This window comes from Perognathus longimembris, chromosome 21 (genome assembly GCF_023159225.1).
Source record: "Perognathus longimembris pacificus isolate PPM17 chromosome 21, ASM2315922v1, whole genome shotgun sequence".
NCBI lineage: Eukaryota > Metazoa > Chordata > Mammalia > Rodentia > Heteromyidae > Perognathus > Perognathus longimembris.
Genome location: NC_063181.1, coordinates 39,571,279 through 39,592,636, shown reverse-complemented (window position 1 = coordinate 39,592,636; position 21,358 = coordinate 39,571,279). Strand labels below are relative to the sequence as shown.

The window sequence follows — 21,358 nt, the reverse complement described above, 5'->3', positions numbered from 1 at the left end:
TGTAGGAGAACATGTAGTAGGAGTGTGTTATCTTTTACTCTAGTAGCTTTAGTGTACTTGTGACAAAAGAAATGTTTCAAAGGGAAAGTGGGTCCTGTTAAAATAGAAAAGGTCCAAGGCCTTTTGTGACATGAAGGCATTATAAATATAGCAAGAGTAGAGTAACAGAATAATGTGGGTGGAAATCAAAGTAGTTTTTTAAAAAAAGAGAGAAGCTGGGTCTTAAGGAATGTTTTCTTACGAGTGTGTGACCTTTTTTTAAAAACTTGTCTTGTAAAGGGAATATATAACTTGTGTAATAACCATTTGTTGAGTATTATCTCAGAAATTGTTATAGGATGCTGGAGAAAGTTTGCTGAACAAAACAGCCCAAGCACTTTTACTTCATTGAATTAACTATATAAGCAAGCCATGTGGATATTTGAAGGACTTAGAGGAAAGCCTCTGAGGAGATTAAGTGCTTTGCTTAGGGGACAGGAGTGTAATGGACAAGGAAGGAACAGGGTTAGGACTGAGAGAAAACAAGGCTTAGGAAAAAAAAATAAACTTGGGCCCGGCCTTTTATGGCATTGTATGCTGTGAACCTGAGTTCATATTTTATTTAAAAAATTCAACAATTATCTTTAGTTGTACATAAATTTCAGCTCATCCTGTGGGTTTGCGACTATGATGGGTCTTTGTCAATGTCACCCTTTCTGTGGTTCTGCACCACTCCTATGCCCACCTATCCCCTCTAGTTACCTGGTTCCATTTGCACATCTGCACTTTCAGTATCGTGAACAGTCCTAATATTCATGTTGTATTAATGAAAATAAATGTGATGATGGGTGATGGGAAGCCCTTAGAGGGTGTGGAGTAGAAGAACAATATGATTAAAATTTTATCGTAAAAGGATTTTTCTGGCTGTTGGAAGATGGCAAGGGCTTGGCCAGGGACTGTTGAGATGAGGCAAGAGATGGCAATTGTTTGAATTAGGCTAGTTGCCACAAAGGTGGTTCAGGAATTTACCTGCAAGTGCTTGTGAGAGATTTGCAGGTGAACTCTCTGTTGAAGAAAGATAGAAGCTGGTAGAATAACTAAGGTACTGTGATTGAATTAGTTGCCGAACTGAAAGATTGGAGATAGTCGACGATTATGAGAAGTACTAAGTTGTGGTGAGAAAAGTCTAGATTTAAGTGTTGGTCATGCCAGATTTGAAATGTTTTCTGTTAGCTAAGAATCTTAGTTGAGAACTAATTCTGGAATTCAGAGGACATGTAGAAGTTGGAGATCTAACTTTGGGGATCATGTATACAGATGGTATTTCAGACATTGAAATGAAATGAGATGAAATTGGCAGTGAATGGGGTAGAGGAACACAAAGGGCACCTGAGGTCTGGGAGATGAGAGAGCAGCAGAGAGGACCAAGTGGGGCACTCGTGAAGCGAGGAAGCGGGGAGTGCAGTACCGAGGAGCCAGGTGACGAGCTGGGCGCCGTGGCACATGCCTAGCATCCCAGCTCTGTGTGAGGTGGAAATGGGGAGAATTGTGTTAGAGCCAGGCACTGGTGGCTCATGCTTATAATCCTAGCTAGCTACTCAGAAGGCTGAGATCTGAGGATTGCAGTTCTAAGCCAGCCTGGGCAGGAAAGCCTGAGATTCTTATATCCAGCTAACCTCCAGAAAACCGGAAGTGATACTGTGGCACAAAGTAGCAGAGTGCTGGCCTTGAGTAAAAACAGCTCAGGCCCTTGTGTCAAGATCCCACAACTGACCAAAAGGAAAAGTTAGCAAGACATCACCTCAATAGACAAGCTTAGTGTGATGGTGCAGCTAACCAGGAAATGTAGGTTGTAGGATTTCCATTGAGGCTGCCCTGGGGAAAATTAAGAACTTACCTGAAAAGTAACAAAAAGCAAAAGAGAACTGTTGGTGTAGGTCTAGTGGACAGTGCCCTGAATTCAAATCCAGCATTGCCACACAAAACAAAACAAAACAACAACAACAACAAAAACCAAACCAGAAGAAAACATAGTAGAAGGAAAAAATGAAATAGAGAACATTGTCAGAAATTATTAATCTCTGAGTACTTGAGTGAGATGCTGATTTAGGTTTGATAATGTGGAGGCCAGCAGTATCTTCCTAAAAGACAACTTTGCTATTATTATATTCATGGAGAGTAGATGGGGTAGGTAAACAGAGAGGAAATGATAAGAGGAGCCAGGGAACAGGTGCAGTTCTATATCTGGGTACATTTTTTTTGGTTGTTGTTACTGGCCATGATGTTTGAACTTGGCCTGCGTGCTGTCCCTGAGCTCTTCAGCTCAAGGCTTGTACTCTATCTACCACTTGAGCCAAAGCACCACTTCTGGTTTTCGGTCATTAATTGGACAGACAAAACTTTCCTGCCCTGGCTGGCTTTGAACCTCAATCCTCAGATCTCAGTCTTCTGAGTAGCTAGGACGACATGAGCCACCAGCGCCCAGCTCATCTTGGTACATTTTACCAAACATGCTGCTTCCCAAAAAATTCGGAGGCTGCCGTTTGGTACCACAGTTAATGATCTTTAGCTGGTTCTTTGCCCCGGAGCTAAAAGTTTGATCTACTGGCGAGTTCATCTATATCTCATTATAGTCATATTTTGATTTTTTGGCTACCTTATTATGTAAAGCCACTCTGCTCTCTGGTTTCTGGGAGGAACAGCTGTCTTTTTTTCTTAGGAAGACCTCATAGTTATGTATAAAAAATTGGATGTATCTGATTTCTCCCCTACCCATGAAAATAAGACTGGTGAGTTAGAGACACTTGACTGCTTGATCAGGTTGTTGACTCTCATTCTGTCTTGAGAGTGTATTCTCACTTTTCCTTCAATAAATCTTGCTTTAAAAAAATACTCCTGCACATCTGCCCCTGAATTCTTTCTTTGGCAAGGCCAAGAATCTGCTGGATCACAGATTGTTGAACCTCTCAGATCTGGTGGCATCTTTTGTCAACAGTGGCAGGACCCACTTGAGGAGTTGACAGTTTCCACCAAGGTGATCGTCTCCCCCAAGGACCTGGCAGGCCAATTTCCAATGTTTTGTTTTGTCAATTTAGTACTGAAATTTCCTCCTGCCCTTCCCCCAGCTCAGTTGCTTTCTTGTGAGATTGAAACCAAACTGATGTACACTGCAGGCACAAGTCTAACAATTAAATATCACCAGGATGCTCGGTGCTTAAAGACATTATGAGAGGAGAGGTGGAGCACAGCGTGAGCCTGCCTGTAAGTCTCCATGAGCATTCAATGTGTGCAGATCTCTCCTTGCAGCTTATACCTGTTAGGATTTCGTCAGTTCCAATTGTTCCTTAGTTCTTCAGCTTTTCTCACCCTACCTCATCTTAAGATACCCTACCTATTTTGCTACTGTTTTCCTTGATGATAGAAGAAACCTCATTTTTGCAGTGGAGTAAGTGGTCAGATATTTCACTGTAGGACAATTGTTGATTTATGCATATCCCAATCCTTTGCTCCTAGAAGAATCAGGAAGTAGTAGCATACTCTCATGGGTTTATCTGTATCACTTGATCTCTTGCTACCGTGCACAAAAATGTGGGAGTTGGACCAACTAAAATTTCAAGAGATCTAACTAAGCCTATTAAGATACCAGAGCAGAGCTGTTACTGGTTAGATTCTTTCTCTAGTGACCCTACTTGTTTTCAGGTGTCACAGATGAGCTTCTAGTGAGAGTTCTAGGGCCATGTGAGATCTTGGGTCATCAAGCATGTCAGATGCAGTGGACTTTTTACCCTGTGGTGTCTGGGTTAATAATTGGCTCTGGAAGACTTGAGAAACGTTTACAGCTTGGCCATTGCCAGGTTGGGACGCTAGCGCAGCTATCTCTGATTTTGTTGTTGTTTTCTCCCATTATAACACAGATAAGGCAGAAAAGGGGCCTCATGACACTGGACTTTCTTCCATTGCCTTCAGAGCTTTATCCAGGAGGAATCAGTAAATCCTCTATTATCTCCCCCCCCCCCCCAATCTTTTACAGACCATAGGAGATTCCAAATCAATTCCGACCGACTCCCCTCTGGGTTGCATTCTCAACCGGTAGAAGCATCTGTCTACACACTCTCTTAAAAGAAACACCCTAATCCATTTTTGTAATGTTGATTGGCCTCAATATAAATTAGTAGATGGAGAAATTTGGCCTGAAAATGGAAGCCTAAATTTTGATACCATCTTCAAACTTGATTATTTTTGCAGGAGTCAGGCGAAATGGCCTGAGATTCCATATGTCCAGGTCTTTATGGAATTAAGATATATGCCAAGTATATATTGTGCTTCTACAGCTGAAAAGTGTCTAAACCTGCATAGAAAAGATCCAGATCCCCCTTTAGTTCCCCAGTTTGTCCCAAAGGTGGATCAGTCATTTCCCAAAGGGGAAACCGACTCCCAACTGAAACACCCAGCCCTGCCTGAGGAGATCATCTCATTTCCTTTGGCACAGTTTACTTCTAACCCCTTAATGAATGCTCCCCAGGAGCTAGCCGCTAGAGGGAACAGAACTGTTAAAGTCCGTGTGCCCTTTTCAGTGAAGTACCTTACACAATGCAAAGATAGACTAGGTAACTTTTCTGAGGATCCAGGTAGATTCATGCAGGAATTCCAGGATATACTTGACACCTTTGATTGGACCTGGGAAGATCTAGACATAATTTTTTCTCATTGTTGCTCTTCTGGTGAAAAACACCATATTTGGGTTGCTGCCCAACAATTTGCTGATGAACAACATGCCATTAATGGCACATTTCCCTTAGGTGCATATGCGGTACCCAATTGTGACCCCCTCTGGAACTACGAGCCCAAGCAAAGAGGGAGCACACAGGTATTAATGATGATCCAGTATCTCCAGGAGGGCATGAGGAGAGATGCCAAGACAAGGGCTGACTATAGCAAGATAAAAGTAGTAACTTGGGGGCCCGGGAGAGATGCCAAGACAAGGGCTGACTATAGCAAGATAAAAGAAGTAATTCAGGGGCCGGATGAAAACCCTGCCCTCTTTAAGAGGAGACTTACAGAAGCTCTTAGAAAGTATAGTAGTGTGGATCCAGAGTCTGAACTTTTCCCTTTACTCCTAAGTATACATTTCATTTACCAGTCAGCCCCTGATATACATAGAAAGCTTCAAGATGCGTTTGAGACCTACTCAGTCTCTCTCGACAAATTGATGGAGATTGCTTTCTGTGTGTTTAACAATAGGGACCGGGTAGAGGAAAGGAGGCAGAGAGCTAGGGAAAGGAAACAAATCCAAAGGCAGCACAGTTTTTGGCTGATCTTCACAATGCCCTGACATCTTTGGATTATCCAGTTAGAGCCCCCCAGAAAGCAACAGGTAAAGGAGCTTGCTACAACTGCCAGCAACCAGGACATTGGAGTCGAGAATGTCCTCAAAGACGACAGCTGCCAAAAGCACCATGCCCCATCTGTAAACTGAAGGGGCACTGGAAGAAGGATTGTCCACAGTTCCGAAGGGAGTTGGGATCAAGCCCTTAAGGGGAGTTGTTTGCCATGTCTGATTGAAGTTGCCAAAGGCCCTGAACAACCCCCTCTACACCCATCCCCATTGGAGGGGAGGACAGTAGGGTGATTCTGGACATCTTTGGTAAGCCTGTCTGATTCCTGTCAATCCAGTAACTACCTTTCAATACTGCTTTTTCATTATGGATCACTGTCCTCAAGTCCTACTCTGATCAGTGATATTTTATGTTGCCCTATCCTGCCTGTTGGGAAGTCAAATGATCATCTCCCTCTAGTTCTCTAGCTCCTAATGTCAGATCATCTACCTCCTACCCTGGCTAGAGACTTCCAGAAGTCTGTGGGGGATTTTTTGTTAGCCCCCTATTCTGCTAAGATTTGTTTTTTTTTTTTTCTTTTGCCAGTCCTGAGGGTCCAGGGTCTGAGCACTGTCCCTGGCTTCTTTTTGCTCAAGGCTAGCACTCTACTACTTGAGCCACAGCACCACTTCTGGCTTTTTCTGTATATGTAGTGCAGAGGAATCGAACCTAGGGCTTCATGTATACGAGGCAAGCACTCTACCACTAGGCCATAGTCTCAGCCCCTCTGCTAAGATTTTTAAGAAGTAGTTAAGGTTACTAAGTATGGGATACTTCTAGACCTGGTTGTGCTGTTCAGTGGATCTTGCCCAAATGTTTCTAAGCCCTGGAGTATCTTTTCCTCACAGAAAAACAATATTTCATCGAACTTGAAACAGAGATGGCTTAAAATCCCTGACCAATTAACTTACCTTAAACATGTATTTTAGCAGACCAGATTTATCAAGACCCAGACCTTACCTGATTTACTGTTGAGAATAGCTTCATAAAAGGATAAGAAACACATTGGATACACATATTGGAAAAGGATAAAAGGGCAAATGCTCTGGGATCCTTACCAGGAGGTACTTCTCTGTAAACTAGTGGGAGGATGTAATACCACACTTCCCACAAAACTATGCCTGTCTTCTCTAACAGCAATGGTTAGAAATTCCATTTATCAATTTCTCTTTATTTATCAGAGAAATAGTGATGGAAGTAACGTGTGTTTACTATAAAGGCTGACATTTTTTTTTTTTTTTGGCCAGTCCTGGGCCTTGGACTCAGGGCCTGAGCACTGTCCCTGGCTTCTTCCTGCTCAAGGCTAGCACTCTGCCACTTGAGCCACAGCGCCGCTTCTGGCCGTTTTCTGTATATGTGGTGCTGGGGAATCGAACCTAGGGCCTCGTGTATCCGAGGCAGGCACTCTTGCCACTAGGCTATATCCCCAGCCCTAAAGGCTGACATTTGACAAACCAGTGACCAAAGGATTTTTTTTTCCCCTCTGTGGAAGTAATGTCTAATCCTCAAGCTTCCATGGTCAGGGACCTGTTCTTTTTCTCTTGGTACTCTGATCCCAGAAGATGCTTTATTTCTCTTCTCTTTTCCCTTTTTGGCATCCTGACTTCATACCAGAGCTGTGTATTTAATACCATTCATTGCCACATCAGAGAAAATAGCTGGAATGTGGCAGAAACAGTTTCAGTAGCAGCAGTGGTATATTATAATCTCTCAAAGGAATTAAGCTTCAGCAACCAGGATATTTCTGAGGTCCTATTTACTTTGGAAGACGAGTAGGAATTGTCTTCAATTAAACAGGCCCCAGACATATACCCCAACAGCTCAGGATGGTGCTTTGCTTTCTTCTCTAGAAAGACTGCTGCTTCTATGTCATCCAATCTGGTATGGTCTGAGATAATATAAAAGTTGTCCTAAGTCAGGTGGCTTGTCTAAAGGAACAGGTCTCTGGGGGATGGTGGTCATCTCTGAGATTATTCCAAACAGCCTTAATGGCCCTTTCCAGTTTTGGAAACACCTTTGCTATTCACAGCATGGGCATTTCGCCCTATCATTTTAAAGTGCTTAACTTTTTTCATATTTTCCAGGTTTAAAGGGCCCCACTTGCAGTTAATTGTCCTTCAAGCATTTCAGCCACTTCCTCCAGAGGAACAGACATCAAGTCATAGTCTTTTGGACTAAGTTGTCACCACTTTTACTCTCCAGCTGGCTTCCTTTTACCCAGTTAGTTAACAAAGGAAAATGGGCCCTGTAGGTAGGGTCCATGCCCATTTTCAGCATGAACAAACTACAGAAGAAGAGACCTTCATCCCTTCCTTCCCTTATGAGCTCATAAGGTCCATGTTCCTTGAGGGAACAGGCCAGTAGAAAGGGAATAATAATAATAATAATAATAATAATAATAATAATAATAGTGATGATGATGGAAGGGTATATATAGATCAGGCACTGTAAAATTTCTGGGTACATTTTGCCAGACCTGTTGATTCACATGAAATCCTGAGGCTTTGGTTGATCCACTTTTTTTTTTTTTTTTTTTTTTTTGGCCAGTCCTGGGCCTTGGACTCAGGGCCTGAGCACTGTCCCTGGCTTCTTTTTGCTCAAGGCTAGCACTCTGCCACTTGAGCCACAGCGCCGCTTCTGGCCGTTTTCTGTATATGTGGTGCTGGGGAATCGAACCTAGGGCCTCGTGTATCCGAGGCAGGCACTCTTGCCACTAGGCTATATCCCCAGCCCGTTGATCCACTTTTTGGTACAACAGTGAAGGGCCTCCAGCTGGTATTTCTCCCAGTCCTAGAGAATAAAGGTTACCTAGAAGCTTTATCTCAATTTCATTGAAGTTGCAGTTTGATGCGTATACTTTCCTTCAAATTACCAGCCTTATCCTGAGGACATTGTTAGGTAAAGCTACTCTTGGTTCTCCCAATCCTGGAAAAGCCCTCCTGTTTCTTAGGAAGACCCCATAATTATGTACATAAAATTACCACTTCTGGTTTTCCCATTCTGAGAGCTAGATATACTTGGCATCTTCGTCTGGTGGTCTTTACTCATCCTGTCTTGAGAGTGTACTTTGATTTTTGCTTCAATAAACCTTGCTTTGTTAAAATTTCTCTGTGTGTCTGCCTGTGAATTCTTTTTTTTTTTTTTCCTGGTGACACCAAGAACCTGCTGTGCTCTGAAGACAGGTGACAAGCATAGTTGGTTTAAGAGGAAATTGAGACAGTATGTATGGGCAACTTTTGTAATTTTGCTGTAACTGGGGATGTAAATACAGCTTAGCAGGTAGGGAGATGAGGTAGTTCTTTTGTAATTATTCCTATTTTCGGAGTGAACTAGCAGTGAAGCTGTTGCCCCATGGTTACTGGAGGCTCAAAGAGAATGGTAAAGGTATAACATGGTTGTCTTATGGGAAAATATGAGCTATAGAATTAGTAGTTCTAATGAGTCATTTGAGATTTTTATTAAAGTGAGAAGTATGAATGTACTTAGAGTGTAGAATCTTTATAATTGAAATTTCTAAATCTTTGGTCCCTTAAAAAAAAAGAAATTTCAAAATGGTTTTATTTGGCATTTACAATGCTAAGGATATGATTATGGGAATGAATGACTTAGGTTAGGAAAAGATTGTTTGAAATGGGAGAAGACAAGAAACAAAAAGGGCACAGTTTGAAATTGCCAAGGAGAGAAACAGGAATTTCAATGGAGAGGTAGACAATAAACTGGGCTCTAAAGTCTTCAGTAAGTTAAAATAATTTTAAGATAATGGCAAACCAGGAAAAAGAAAATACTAGATGGTCCTCTGTTATGTTTCAGAGGAGCTGGTCATTTTGAATAAGAGAAATGTTGAAGAAATCAAAAGGTTTGGGAAAGGAAAGCGGTTTTGTGCTGTTGATGGAACAGATATCAATTAAAATAAAATTGAGAATTTAGAAGATAGTCTGATTAGAAAGACTTACATTTTATTTTACTTTTCCTTTTATGAGGGCAATGAGGGGCTGGGGATATGGCCTAGTGGCAAGAGTGCCTGCCTCATATACATGAGGCCCTGGGTTCGATTCCCCAGCACCACATATACAGAAAATGGCCAGAAGTGGCGCTGTGGCTCAAGTGGCAGAGTGCTAGCCTTGAGCAAAAAAGAAGCCAGGGACAGTGCTCAGGCCCTGAGTCCAGGCCCCAGGACTGGCCAAAAAAAAACCCAAAAAAACAAAAACACACACACACACACATAAAAACACACATGAGGGCAATGAGTAAGAGTTTTGTGAGGTTGGATTTACTAAAACAGTTTAGGTAGCAGCTTGTATTTGTATTGGTTTATGAGGTAATCAATGGGAGAAAGTGCTAGATTTTCATTGCTTCATTGCCTTGGTCAGTTACAACTGGGTTTTTATTCATAACTTTTTCTAAACTATAAGCAGAAAAAGTGGTTTGGGGATTAAATAAAGAAGACTTAAAAAAATTCATTTACGGAAAGATAATGAAAACCTGAGCTGTAATACTATTTAATGAAATGACTGAAAAATTGCTTTGTAGATTGAAAATTAATACTGATTTTCCCACTCCCCTCCAGAGGAGAAAATCCTACCTATTGAAATGAAGAAACAGTTGACTTCAATCTCTGAAGAAGCGATGGATCTGGCTAATCATTTTCCTGACACTTGCAGAAAATTAGAAAATCCAGAGAGGTTAAATATTATGTTTTTTGTTTTTCTTTTTTACAATTCTATTACTCTCATTCTTGTGCATGAAGAGTTGACTCTTCCTCAGGACAGACTCACAAACTTGCTTTAATACATATACTCAAACTAGTGAATAGCTTGAGAAATACCTTTCAAGTTAAAATTGCGTATCTAGATTCTAAACCTTTTTGTTTTTTGGTCTATTTTGTACTTTCTTTTTTTTTTAAGGAAACAGATTTATTTATTTATTTATTTATTTATTTATTTATTGGGATGGTGCTGGGGCTTGAAATTGGGATCTTGACTGGCCCTTTGAGCCATGTCCTAGTCTTTTGCTTTTAGTTTGTTTGTCAGATGGTTCAGGTTTCTGAGGTTACAGATGAGTCTTTCCTTGTCCAATGAGATTATATATATTTAAATTTATCTTACTGTCTTTAAGTAATTGTACAAAGGAGTTACCATTCAACAAATCAGTTTTTGAATACAGTCACCCCTTTGTCACTCTTATCATTCTCCCTGATCTCTCCCAACTCAATCCCTACCCCCTCCCCTCAATTTTCTTAATTTTATAGGATATGCAAGTGATATTTTTGAAAATGTATATTGTAATTTTTAGCTAAGCAAAATAAGTATACATTAAAGAAAATATATAACGCTAGATACTGATGGCTTATGCCTGTAATCCTAGCTTCTCAGGAGGCTGAGATCTGAGACTTATCATTCAAAGCCTGCCCAGGCAGGAAAGTCCATGGTACATCAGTACCCTTGAGTAAAAAGGGACAGCTCGTAGGCTCTGAGGTCAAGCCCCAGGACTGGCACACATGTACAATAAAATATTCCAGATTTTTTCTGTTTATAATGTATTTAATTATATTTGTAATTTGATCACTTTCCACAAATGAAGACAGTCTTCATAGTTAGTAGCTTTATTGCTTTTGGCTACGTAAGAATCTTAGCTGGTTAAAAACATGTTTACTACAATAGAACAAATGGAACTCAAACCTTAGACTTATAAAGCAAAAGCACCAGGTAACACTTAAGACTTTTATAGTTACAGCAGTGGGATTTATTTATTTATTTATTTTGCCAGTCCTAGGGCTTGAACTCAAGGCCTGAGCAGTGACCATGGCTTCTTCTTTTTTTTTTTTTGGCCAGTCCTGGGCCTTGGACTCAGGGCCTGAGCACTGTCCCTGGCTTCTTCCCGCTCAAGGCTAGCACTCTGCCACTTGAGCCACAGCGCCGCTTCTGGCCATTTTCTGTATATGTGGTGCTGGGGAATCGAACCTAGGGCCTCGTGTATCCGAGGCAGGCACTCTTGCCACTAGGCTATATCCCCAGCCCCATGGCTTCTTCTTGCTCAAAGCTAACACTCTACCACTGGGCCACTTGTGGCTTTTTCTGTTTATGTAGTGCTGAGGAAGTGAACCTAAGGGTTTGTGCATGCTAGGCAAGCACTCTACCACCAAGCCATATTCCCAGCCCCTAGCACTGGGATATTTTGAGCAGATATTCCATATAAATATATAGACCTTAAACCAAAGGTATTGTATAGTTAACTTATTTTTGGAACTAGACCTTGCTGTGTTATTATTTACTGAATGACTACTTTGTTAACTCTTTTAAAATAGGAATGTTTTCAAACAATGCAGAACTGCAAGTAGCTCTGTAGTTTTGTAGAAATGTGAGGCAGTTGGAATTTTAAATACATTGTTACTGCATTCTTTTTTCTATTAGTGATAGATTTGTGATAGATTTTGATGGGTAAATTTGACTATGTGGCCTAGCACTGGGGGCTACGTTTTCAGGAGACTTGAGATCTGAAGCCAGCCTGTGCAGATAAATCTGACATACTCTTATGCAGCAAACGGCCGGAAGTGGTGGTGTGGTTTAAGTGGCAGAGTTCCAGCCTGAAGTGAAAAGCTATGCAAGAATTTGAAGTTTGAGTTCAAACCTCAGTAATGGCACATTTATTTCAGTGTGGTATAGAAAAAATAAATGTGGTATAGAGCTCTGGAGACATTGCTTAACTGATAGAGCAAGTGTAAGGCCCCGAGGTTAATCCTTAGTTCCATAGGAAAAAAAATAATTAGAACAATCCTCTTTCATATAATTTATATGTATCTCCAAACTTTGTAAATGTATTTTGTGTATATTAAATATACTTTGTACTTTGCTTCATAACATCAACTAAACGTTTTCTTAAAATTTATGAATGTGAAGTAATGATAAAAAGTTGTCAAATTTCTTACCCTGTTTTTGTGTGTGTGTGTGCGTACACGTGTGTTGGTCCTGAGGGCTTGAACTTGGGACCTCTTGGTTTTGTTTCACTTCCCTTGCCAGTTGGTGCTCTGGTACTTGAGCCACACCTCTACTTTTGGCTGTAGGCTACTTAATTGGAGACAATGGTCTCTGGGCTGTTTTCAAATAACAATCTTCAGATCTCAGTCTCCTTGGGTGCTAGAATTAGAGGCCACCGCCCACTAGCGCCCAGCTCTTTCTGTTTTGTTGTACACATATACGTATAGTAAAACCTGATTTATTTAATATTGTAACTAAGAACTAAGAGGGAACAAAAAAAACTCAGCTATCAAATTTCCTAAAATAATCATGTGTTTTATTTTTTGTTGTTGTTGGTCGTGGGGCTTGAACTCAGGGCCTGGGCTTGAGCTCTTTTTGTTTAGGTCTAGCACTCTACCACTTGAGCCACAGCACCACTTCCAGCCTTGTCTGTATTTGTGGTATGGAGGACTCGAACCCAGGGTGTCATGCATGCTAGGCAAACACTCTACTACTTGGCCAAACTCCAGGTCCCTCATGCATTTTTTTTTATGCTCACTTTCTGCACTTCCGGTGTAGTACATACGGAGACATTCAAAGTAACTTTCCTTCATATGTATATTTTGATAAGCTTGTGCTTGTAGTTTGAATGAGAATGATATGATTTAGACACTATCTCCAGTCTGTGGAGTGGTCAAAAGGTAGAACCAATGACTTAAAATAGGAACAGTTTGAAGATTTTTTTTTAAGAAGGTAATATTTTATTCCTCAGTGAACACAAACTATTGCTGTTATTTAGTATTCATAATTTATTTGGTTATTTATTGTATTGTTGTTATGTACTTGACATTCTGGTGACTGTTGAAGCAACATATGTGTGGTGTGTGTATGTGTGTGTGTGTGTGTGTGTGTGTGTGTATGTGTGTATAATAGCTACCCTAAGAAGAGAGGAAAAGTACATAATGTGTTAGTAAAGAGTTTAAGACAGCCTTTGGTAAACAGTCTTCTTAAATTGAGCATATCCTAGTCTGATGTTTATACATTACAGCATTCCTTGGTTACTTAGTTTAAACGATATCACATACCTTCCTACAACATTACATATAGTTCTTATATATGAAGTGCTTTGTACAACTAAATACTTTTTTAAGATTTATAGTCTGGCACACTAGACGTGGGAGGATGAGATTAGAAGGATTGCAAGTCTGAGACTATTTTGGGCTACATAGTGAGACGTTTCTTCATCTCAAAACATAAAAGATATATAAAGCCTTGGGATGTTAAAAATGGCTTGTTTTTAGTCGTGGCATTTAATTTTGTTCTTGATTTTGTGCTAATGGTGAATACAGACTTTGCTATCTTCTCCTTGAGCTCAGCTTTGAGTGCTACTAATGGTGCAAATTTTAGTGCTGAAGCAGTTCAGCACTTTGTTAATTTATTCTTTGAAAGACCAAGTTATTTTGAATTTTTAATACAAAACTTTAATAAAAGGCATGTCAGATTTTATAATTGGTTTTAAATAGTGAAAAATCAGAAGACATAAAGAAAAGCAATAATTATATAGTAAAACATGTTTTTCTGCTCAAGATACTTTTTGTTACCATGTAATTCCTTACTCTTCTATATTTCTACTTCTAGGAAATACCTAAAAATTAATTTAGTGACATTCACCAATAAGAAACAGATAATGTGCCTCATTTTATCCAAACAATGGTTTTTCCATTACAATTTATAAGATTTGGTGATAATATATATCCACTTAAAGCTTCTTAGTTAAAATTGTTACATACACCAGCAACTATAATTATGTTAAATTCAGTTCATATCTTTGCTTATACATTGTATCCATGTTTTCTCACTCTTATATTTACCTAATAAATAGGAAGCTTTCTTTTTTGTTTAAAAATATGAGTTCATATTTTGAGATTTTGAAGATGTAAAATAGTACCATTAAAAATAGCATTAAAACTTGTGTTAAATTTTCAATTGATCAGGGAGTTGAAAAAATCTGAAATATGTCACCTACTATTTTGAATTGCATTTTTTTAAGATGGAGTGAATATTTAAAATAGTCAAGTAATGTCAGTGTAGAGTCCTTGAAATTTTTATTTTTCTTCTAGACGTTTACAGTTATTTTGAATGTAGTTAAATAAACATTTTTTTTTTTTTTTTTTGGCCAGTCCTGGGGCTTGGACTCAGGGCCTGAGCACTGTCCCTGGCTTCTTTTTGCTCAAGGCTAGCACTCTGCCACTTGAGCCACAGCGCCACTTCTGGCCATTTTCTGTATATGTGGTGCTGGGGAATCGAACCCAGGGCCTCATGTATACGAGGCAGGCACTTTTGCCACTAGGCCATATCCCCAGCCCTAAATAAACATTTTTAAAAGAAATTTGTTAGGTTTCTTTTTATGTTTGACCCAGAATTTAATGAAATAATTTTTCCTTTTTGTGAATCATTGACTTAATTCCCATTGAATTAAATTAATTGCCTATAAAAAGGCATAGCTGGCATTAGCAAATTTGGAATCAAACACTGCCAACTCTTAATGAACAAATAGCCGTTGAATGCAGAAGTATAGAGTTGTATTAGAAGCCTACTAGCTATAATCATAGATAGGCATTAGGGACTGAAGATCTACCTTATCTGTAGTCCTTTAAGTAGAAAGTAGTTTAGAAAATTTTATACAGGAAAATGGTGTAAAAGTTATCCTGGTTTAAACCAAATGAAGTTGAATAATCTTTCTTAATTTTTTAAGGGTTTCTGTTTTATTGAAGAATATTTCAGAGAGTCTGTGTACACTGAGGAAGATTCTATTTGGTCCTACAAAAACCACCACTGAAGTGAGGCCCAGTAGTCCTTTTAACTTATTGGTGGAGGATTCAACTGTTGGTACACAACAACAGAAAGAAATTAGAAAAAATACAATTCTTACTGAAGATGAAGATGAGAAACAGGACACATCACTGGATGATTTAGTTAAACATGGTGGACTTGTTAAAGTGAAAGAAGAAGTGTTGGAAGATGGATTTAAAGATGATAAGTTGAAAGAAAACATGCAAAGAACATGCCTAATGTCATTAGATGTTACAGAGCATGAACTTCAAATTATGGAACAGCTGGACGAGAAACAAACTATGAGTGATATTTCCCAGCAGTGCACTGAGGTATTGAATAAAGTGGAAACACTTTTTCTTTGCTTTAGTAGGACTTGGCTGACTTTGTTCTGTAAAAGTGTACCTCGTAAATAGTTTAGGATTTATGAGAAATAATCAGTGTCAGTGGCAACTTCAGTTTCTGCATGGTATTGTCGAAGTAGCCAGAGACAGATGTGAACAGATGTGCTTTCTGTCTTAGTTACAAATTTTACCTACAATGATAGAGGGCTGACTAGCTTGTGAGCCAGGGTTTGTTGCTTCAGACTTAATATAATAAATGCATTGTCTAGTAGAAAGATTTTATAGTGTCAATAAACACTGTTTTACTTTTATTTTAGTCATTTTAGTATTTCTATCCCTTTTACATAATACCACTTCTTTTTATGGATTCTTTATGTACCTGGTTGCTCTTTTAAACCTGATTCTTTGGGGGTAATTTTTAATTTCCTCAAGAAAATGTCTTTGTTGCTAGTATGAAGTGTTTTTAATGAATGTGTGATTGTTTCTTTACCATACTAGGCTTTGAACTCAGCACTTTTTATTAGCCAGTCGAATACTGCTGAGCCCGCCTTCTAGCCCTGTATTCACTGGCTGTTTTTAGGGTAGGGTTTTGCTTTTCTCCTGGGTATGCGCCTGGGCTCCTACCTCCATTTTTTTGTTTCATGTGTCTCTTGGTTCACAGGTAAGAGCCAGTTTTCCTGGCCTGGCATCCAGTCTCCTCACACTTCCCCCTTCAGTGTAGTTGAGGATGACAGGCACAAGCCACTGTGTGTGGGTCTTGTGAACTTTTCTGCTCTTGCTCACACCACTTCAGTTCTTCCGTTTTCAGCCTCCCAACTGGCTAGGATTACAGGTGTGAGCCAGGGGTGACTGGCTGCAATCACACCCCCCCCCCCCGCCCCCAGTCTGTCTTGATTTGTTTCTCCAAGTTATCTAGGATTATAGGGCTGAGCCACTTTGTCTGGGTAAAACTGTTTTTGTGGGTTATTTTTTGCAGTGCTTGTCCCAGGGCTTGAACTCAGCAGTTGTCTTTACTGTCATGTACTTTTAAAGACTTCTTGTTTCTTCATTTTTTTTTCATTAGCATACAAATTACTTAAGATGCCCATTTTTGCCCTGCAGTAGTGGCTCACACTTGTCCTGCCTACTGAAGAGGCTGAGATCTGAGGGTCACATTTCTTGGAATTAGATATAATTAAAATTCCAAGAAACATATCTTTTACAATTAAGGTTTTATATTTTGATATCACTTAATAAGAGTATTTATCTTCCTTTTGGAAGAGAACGCCTTGACTATTGGAGAAATTCTCTATTTGCACTATTTTAGATTTTTTTTTTTTTGGCCAGTCCTGGTCCTTGGACTCAGGGCCTGAGCACTGTCCCTGGCTTCTTTTTGCTCAAGGCTAGCACTCTGCCACTTGAGCCACAGCGCCCCTTCTGGCCGTTTTCTGTATATGTGGTGCTGGGGAATCGAACCCAGGGCCTCATGTATATGAGGCAAGCACTCTTGCCACTAGGCCATATCCCCAGCCCCTATTTTAGATTTTTGAATCTGTAAGTGCATCGTGTTCTAAAATTGTACTAAGATAATCTCACATCTGTAATTCCAGCCACTCAGGAGGCTGATTGAGTTTGAGGCCAGCCCAAGCAAAATAAGAAACCCCGTTTCTACTGCTGTAATTAAGTGTCATGGTATGTGCCTGTCATCCCAACCATGTGGGATGTGTAAATAGGAGGATCACAGTCTAGCCTAGGCTGAGGAAGAAACATGAGTCCTAGTTGCAATTGAAAACCTACAAAGCGTTGCAGATGTAGTTAAGTGCTACAGTGCCAGCTAAGGCTGAATTCAAACCCTAGTACCACGACAACAAGCATTCTCATTCTACCATTTGTGACTCAGGTTCCCCTTTTAAAAAACACCATCTTTGTAACCCCCCTTTATGCAACTAAAGATAACAAAAAAGTTAAACCATATTTTGCTGCTATCTGTGTAACTCCTTAATTTTCCAAAAAAATTCTTATTATATTTAAGACTTTTTATATACTACAACATGATCATGATTTCATACACCAGTGTTTGTCATTTTTATTCTCTAATGATTATTAGCATAATTTCCTTTTTAATTGAAGACTTTAAAAATGAGGACTTTTGTAATGAAAATCTTTTCACAAGATCTGTTGCATATTTTGCATTTTAACTAAGGCCTTTCTCATTTCAATAGCAAACATTTTAGGGCTCTTCTTTCTGTTTCTAATGTGGGTGTCCATTGTATGAATTCCTATTTTGTGGGGCACTTGCTTTTTTAGTGATTACCAAGATAGTGTAGAGTCCTTATAACCAAATTCCAGCAGTAGACTAAGCAAATAAACTGGCATTTTCCCAAAAGTATCTCAGGGTTCTTTGCAAAACACTGATTTATTTAATATTATAAGTAATCCTTTTTTCTTATTTTTCAATCAGTGTTCTTGATTTTTCAACAGTTGTCCTTGATTTTGCAGAGTTTCTCTACATTCTGAAAAGGTTGCTTGGTATACTCAAAAAGTTTGGGAGATAAATTTTTGACTCTGTCAAACCATAGATGAACTTTTCACTTCAGTGTAGATTTTATTTCAAGTCTTTATATCATTTTTCTCTAAAATATCCTATTTGATTCTATGTCAATTTGTTTTCTTCATATCTTTTTTTGTATGTACCTTTGATATGAACATACAAATATGCCTCCTGCCAGGAAGAGGAAGTTGTCTAGAGATATTTAGTGTATAGGAACTTTATTTTGTGGCAAAGAGGTTGTAAAATTAATTATACTTAATTTTGTAGAAATGAGGGTATAGGAACAATCACACTGAAAACTAATGTTTGAAATACTTTTTTGAAAAGCACTCATCAGTCAACAGTAATGAACACGATTCATCGTATATAATTGAGAGTGATGAAGATTTAGAAATGGAGATGCTGAAGGTATGTTGAAAATCATAGAAAAGTTACTTCAAGTTCTTCCTAAAGGATACTTTGTTACAGTATAACCTTACTTTCAACCAGGTCCTATTTCAGTGAAATTGATACTAATTATTTAGTGGTTGAGTTAATGATTCCCAGTTTATTTCACTTTATTTTGTCTGTTATGGAAATAGTATGCTAATTTTTAAATACATATTGTATATGATTGCCTTTTGTCAAATTAGTTCAGGGACAGGGCCCAAACAGACCCCGAGTTCATATCCCTTGACGAACAATAAATAGTGCTCTATCACTTGAGCCACACCTCTAGTTACTTATTGTGGCTTTTAAATATTGATTCTGTATAACTTCTTAATTGTTCAGCTCTACTGTGTTTTACTATGAAAGTTGAAAATAGTACTAGTTTTTTTTGTGCAATTATAGTGATAGTTAAGATTGCAGATTATGAATTAAGATGTAGATTTAAATCCCTCTATTTGTTAGCCATGTAATGTTGGGAAGGTTTTATAATGTCTCTGAAAGTCAGAGTTAACATTGGGATTTTTATTTAAGGTATTGCTTATAGCTGCATAAAGAATCTTGATACTCAGTCAAGGGTTTGATGAACATAAGCTAAAATATAATTCTAGGTGATTTCTGATTAATGCTATGTAAGTGGAGCATTTATAGGAAATGTGTGGACTTCTGCAAGCATATATATATTAAACCTCTCAGATGGCAATGTTGATGCTTGTATTAGAGAATCCTTTTTGGCAATGTTCTCTGAACATTAATCAGTAGAAAAGTATTAGAAAGTCACTTTTTCCCCTAAAGTAAGTATACTTTCTTTATAAACTTTTCAAGTCAAAATACTAATTGGAAGGTTTGATAAGAGAAAAGTGATCATTTAGTTTAATATTCTTCCATGTTACTTCTTAGTAAAAGTTTTTATAAACAATTTCATAATAACCTAATATTTTAGAAATTCATTATCCTTATTTAGAGGATAAAATATTGTCAAGTCAAATTATTATTTCACATGTGTACTATTTCTTTCATAAATTTGATTTTGTTTCTATTTTTGACAACTTCCAAAGCACACTCGCTCCTTCCTTCCTTCCTTCCTTCCTTCCTTCCTTCCTTCCTTCCTTCCTTCCTTCCTTCCTTCCTTCCCTCCCTCCCTCCCTCCCTCCCTCCCTCCCTCCCTCCCTCCCGTCTTTGTGAAGCTTGAACTCTCGCCCTGGGCCCTGTCCCTGAGCTCTTCAGCTCAAGGCTAGTGCTCTACCACTTGAATCACAGTGCCACTTCTGATTTTCTGGTGGTTAATTGGAGATAAGAGTCTCACCGACTTTCCTACCAGTACTTAAGATCCTCAGATCTCTCAGCCCTCCTGAGTAGCTAGGCTTACAGGTGTAAGCCACCTACACCTGGCCAGACACACATTTCTTTTTATTTTATTTTATTTTATTTTATTTTTTATTGTTATTATAAAGGTGGTGTACAGAATGGTTACAATTTTATAAGTCAGGTAATGACTACAATTCTTTTTGGATAGTATTACCCTCTTTGCCATTGTTAACCTTTTTTTTTTTTTTTTTGCCAGTCCTGGGGCTTGAACTTTGGCCTGAGCAATGTCTCTGGCTTCTTTTTGCTCAAGGCTAGTGCTCTAGCACTTGAGCCACAGTGCCACTTCCACCTTTTTCTGTTTATGTGGTGCTGAGGAATCAAATTCAGGGCTTCATGCATGCTAGGCAATGACTCTACCACTAAGCCACGTTCCTAGCCCATCTTAACCTTTTTTTGTAGTGCTTGGTATCAAACTTGTAATTATACATGCAGAGAAATCATTCTACTACTAAACTACATCCTTAACTCTTCTCTCTCTCTCTCTGTCTCTTTCTCTGTCTCTGTCTTTCTCTCTCTCTCCCTCCCTCTTTTTTTAAAAAAATTTTTTTTTATTATTAATTGAACATAAAATTTTTTTTTTACAAGGTGCTGTGCAAAGAGGGTGCAGTTACATAGTAGGGCAGTGTGTACATTTCTTGTGATATCTTACAACCTGTTTTCCCATCCCTTGTCTAGGTCAGATAGACCCATATGCAATATACAATGTATCAAGCACATATACAGTGTTCACAGACTTGGTCTCTACTGTCTCTCCATCTCCCTTTGTTAACAGTCATATATCAGGGAGATCATGCCCCTTTGTTTTCTGTGTTCTAGGCTTGTCTCACTCAACATTATTTGTTCGAGTTCTGACCATTTCCCTGCGAATAACAATATTTCACCATTCCTAATCGCTATGTAGTATTCCATTGTGTATAAGTACCATATTTTTTGGATCCATTCATCTGTGGAGGGGCATCTGGGTTGTTTCCAAATTTTGGCTATTGTGAATTGTGCTGCGATAAACATGGAAGTACAAATGTCCTTTTGATATCTTGGGTTTTGCTGTTTAGGATAGATGCCTAGGAGTGGTATGGCTGGGTCATAGGGTAGGTCTATATTGAGCTTTTTGAGAAACCTCCATACTGTTCTCCAAAGTGGCTGTACTAATTTGCACTCCCACCAACAATGGAGAAGGGTTCCTCTTTCCCCACAGCCCCTCCAGCATTTGTTGTTTCCTGAGTTCAGAGTATAGGCCATTCTAACTGGGGTGAGGTGGTATCTCAGGGTTGTTTTTATTTGCATTTCCTTTACTAGCAGGGATGTTGAGCATTTCCTCATGTGTTTCTTTGCCATTTTTATATCTTCTCTTGTGAAGTCTCTCTTTAGCTCTTTTGCCCATTTCCTAATAGGTTTATTGGGCTTGGAGGGGCTTAGTTTTTTGAGTTCTCTGTAGATGACAGATATCAGGCCTTTGTCTGTTGCTGTGCTGGTAAATATCCTTTCCCATATCGTTGGCTGTCTTTCTATTTTGGTGGCTATGACCTTAGCTGTGCAGAAACTTTTTAATTT

At 39.0% G+C, this 21,358-nt stretch overlaps 2 protein-coding genes across 2 annotated transcripts in view; both read left to right on the top strand.

Annotated features, from left to right (window-relative positions):
* Wrn (WRN RecQ like helicase) overlaps nt 1–21,358 on the top strand; it is a 132,729-nt gene that overhangs the window by 36,162 nt on the left and 75,209 nt on the right. Inside the window, exons 8-10 of the mRNA XM_048330945.1 lie at nt 9,922–10,036; nt 15,063–15,471; nt 18,341–18,421. Coding sequence (XP_048186902.1) covers nt 9,922–10,036; nt 15,063–15,471; nt 18,341–18,421 — 605 coding nt within the window. The remainder of the gene's footprint in view (nt 1–9,921; nt 10,037–15,062; nt 15,472–18,340; nt 18,422–21,358) is intronic.
* Nucleotides 3,223–5,850, top strand: LOC125339692. Its single transcript, XM_048330944.1, has 2 exons — nt 3,223–4,889; nt 4,950–5,850. The coding sequence occupies exons 1-2, from the start codon at nt 4,268–4,270 to the stop codon at nt 5,309–5,311; spliced, it is 984 nt and encodes a 327-aa protein (XP_048186901.1). The 5' UTR covers nt 3,223–4,267; the 3' UTR covers nt 5,312–5,850.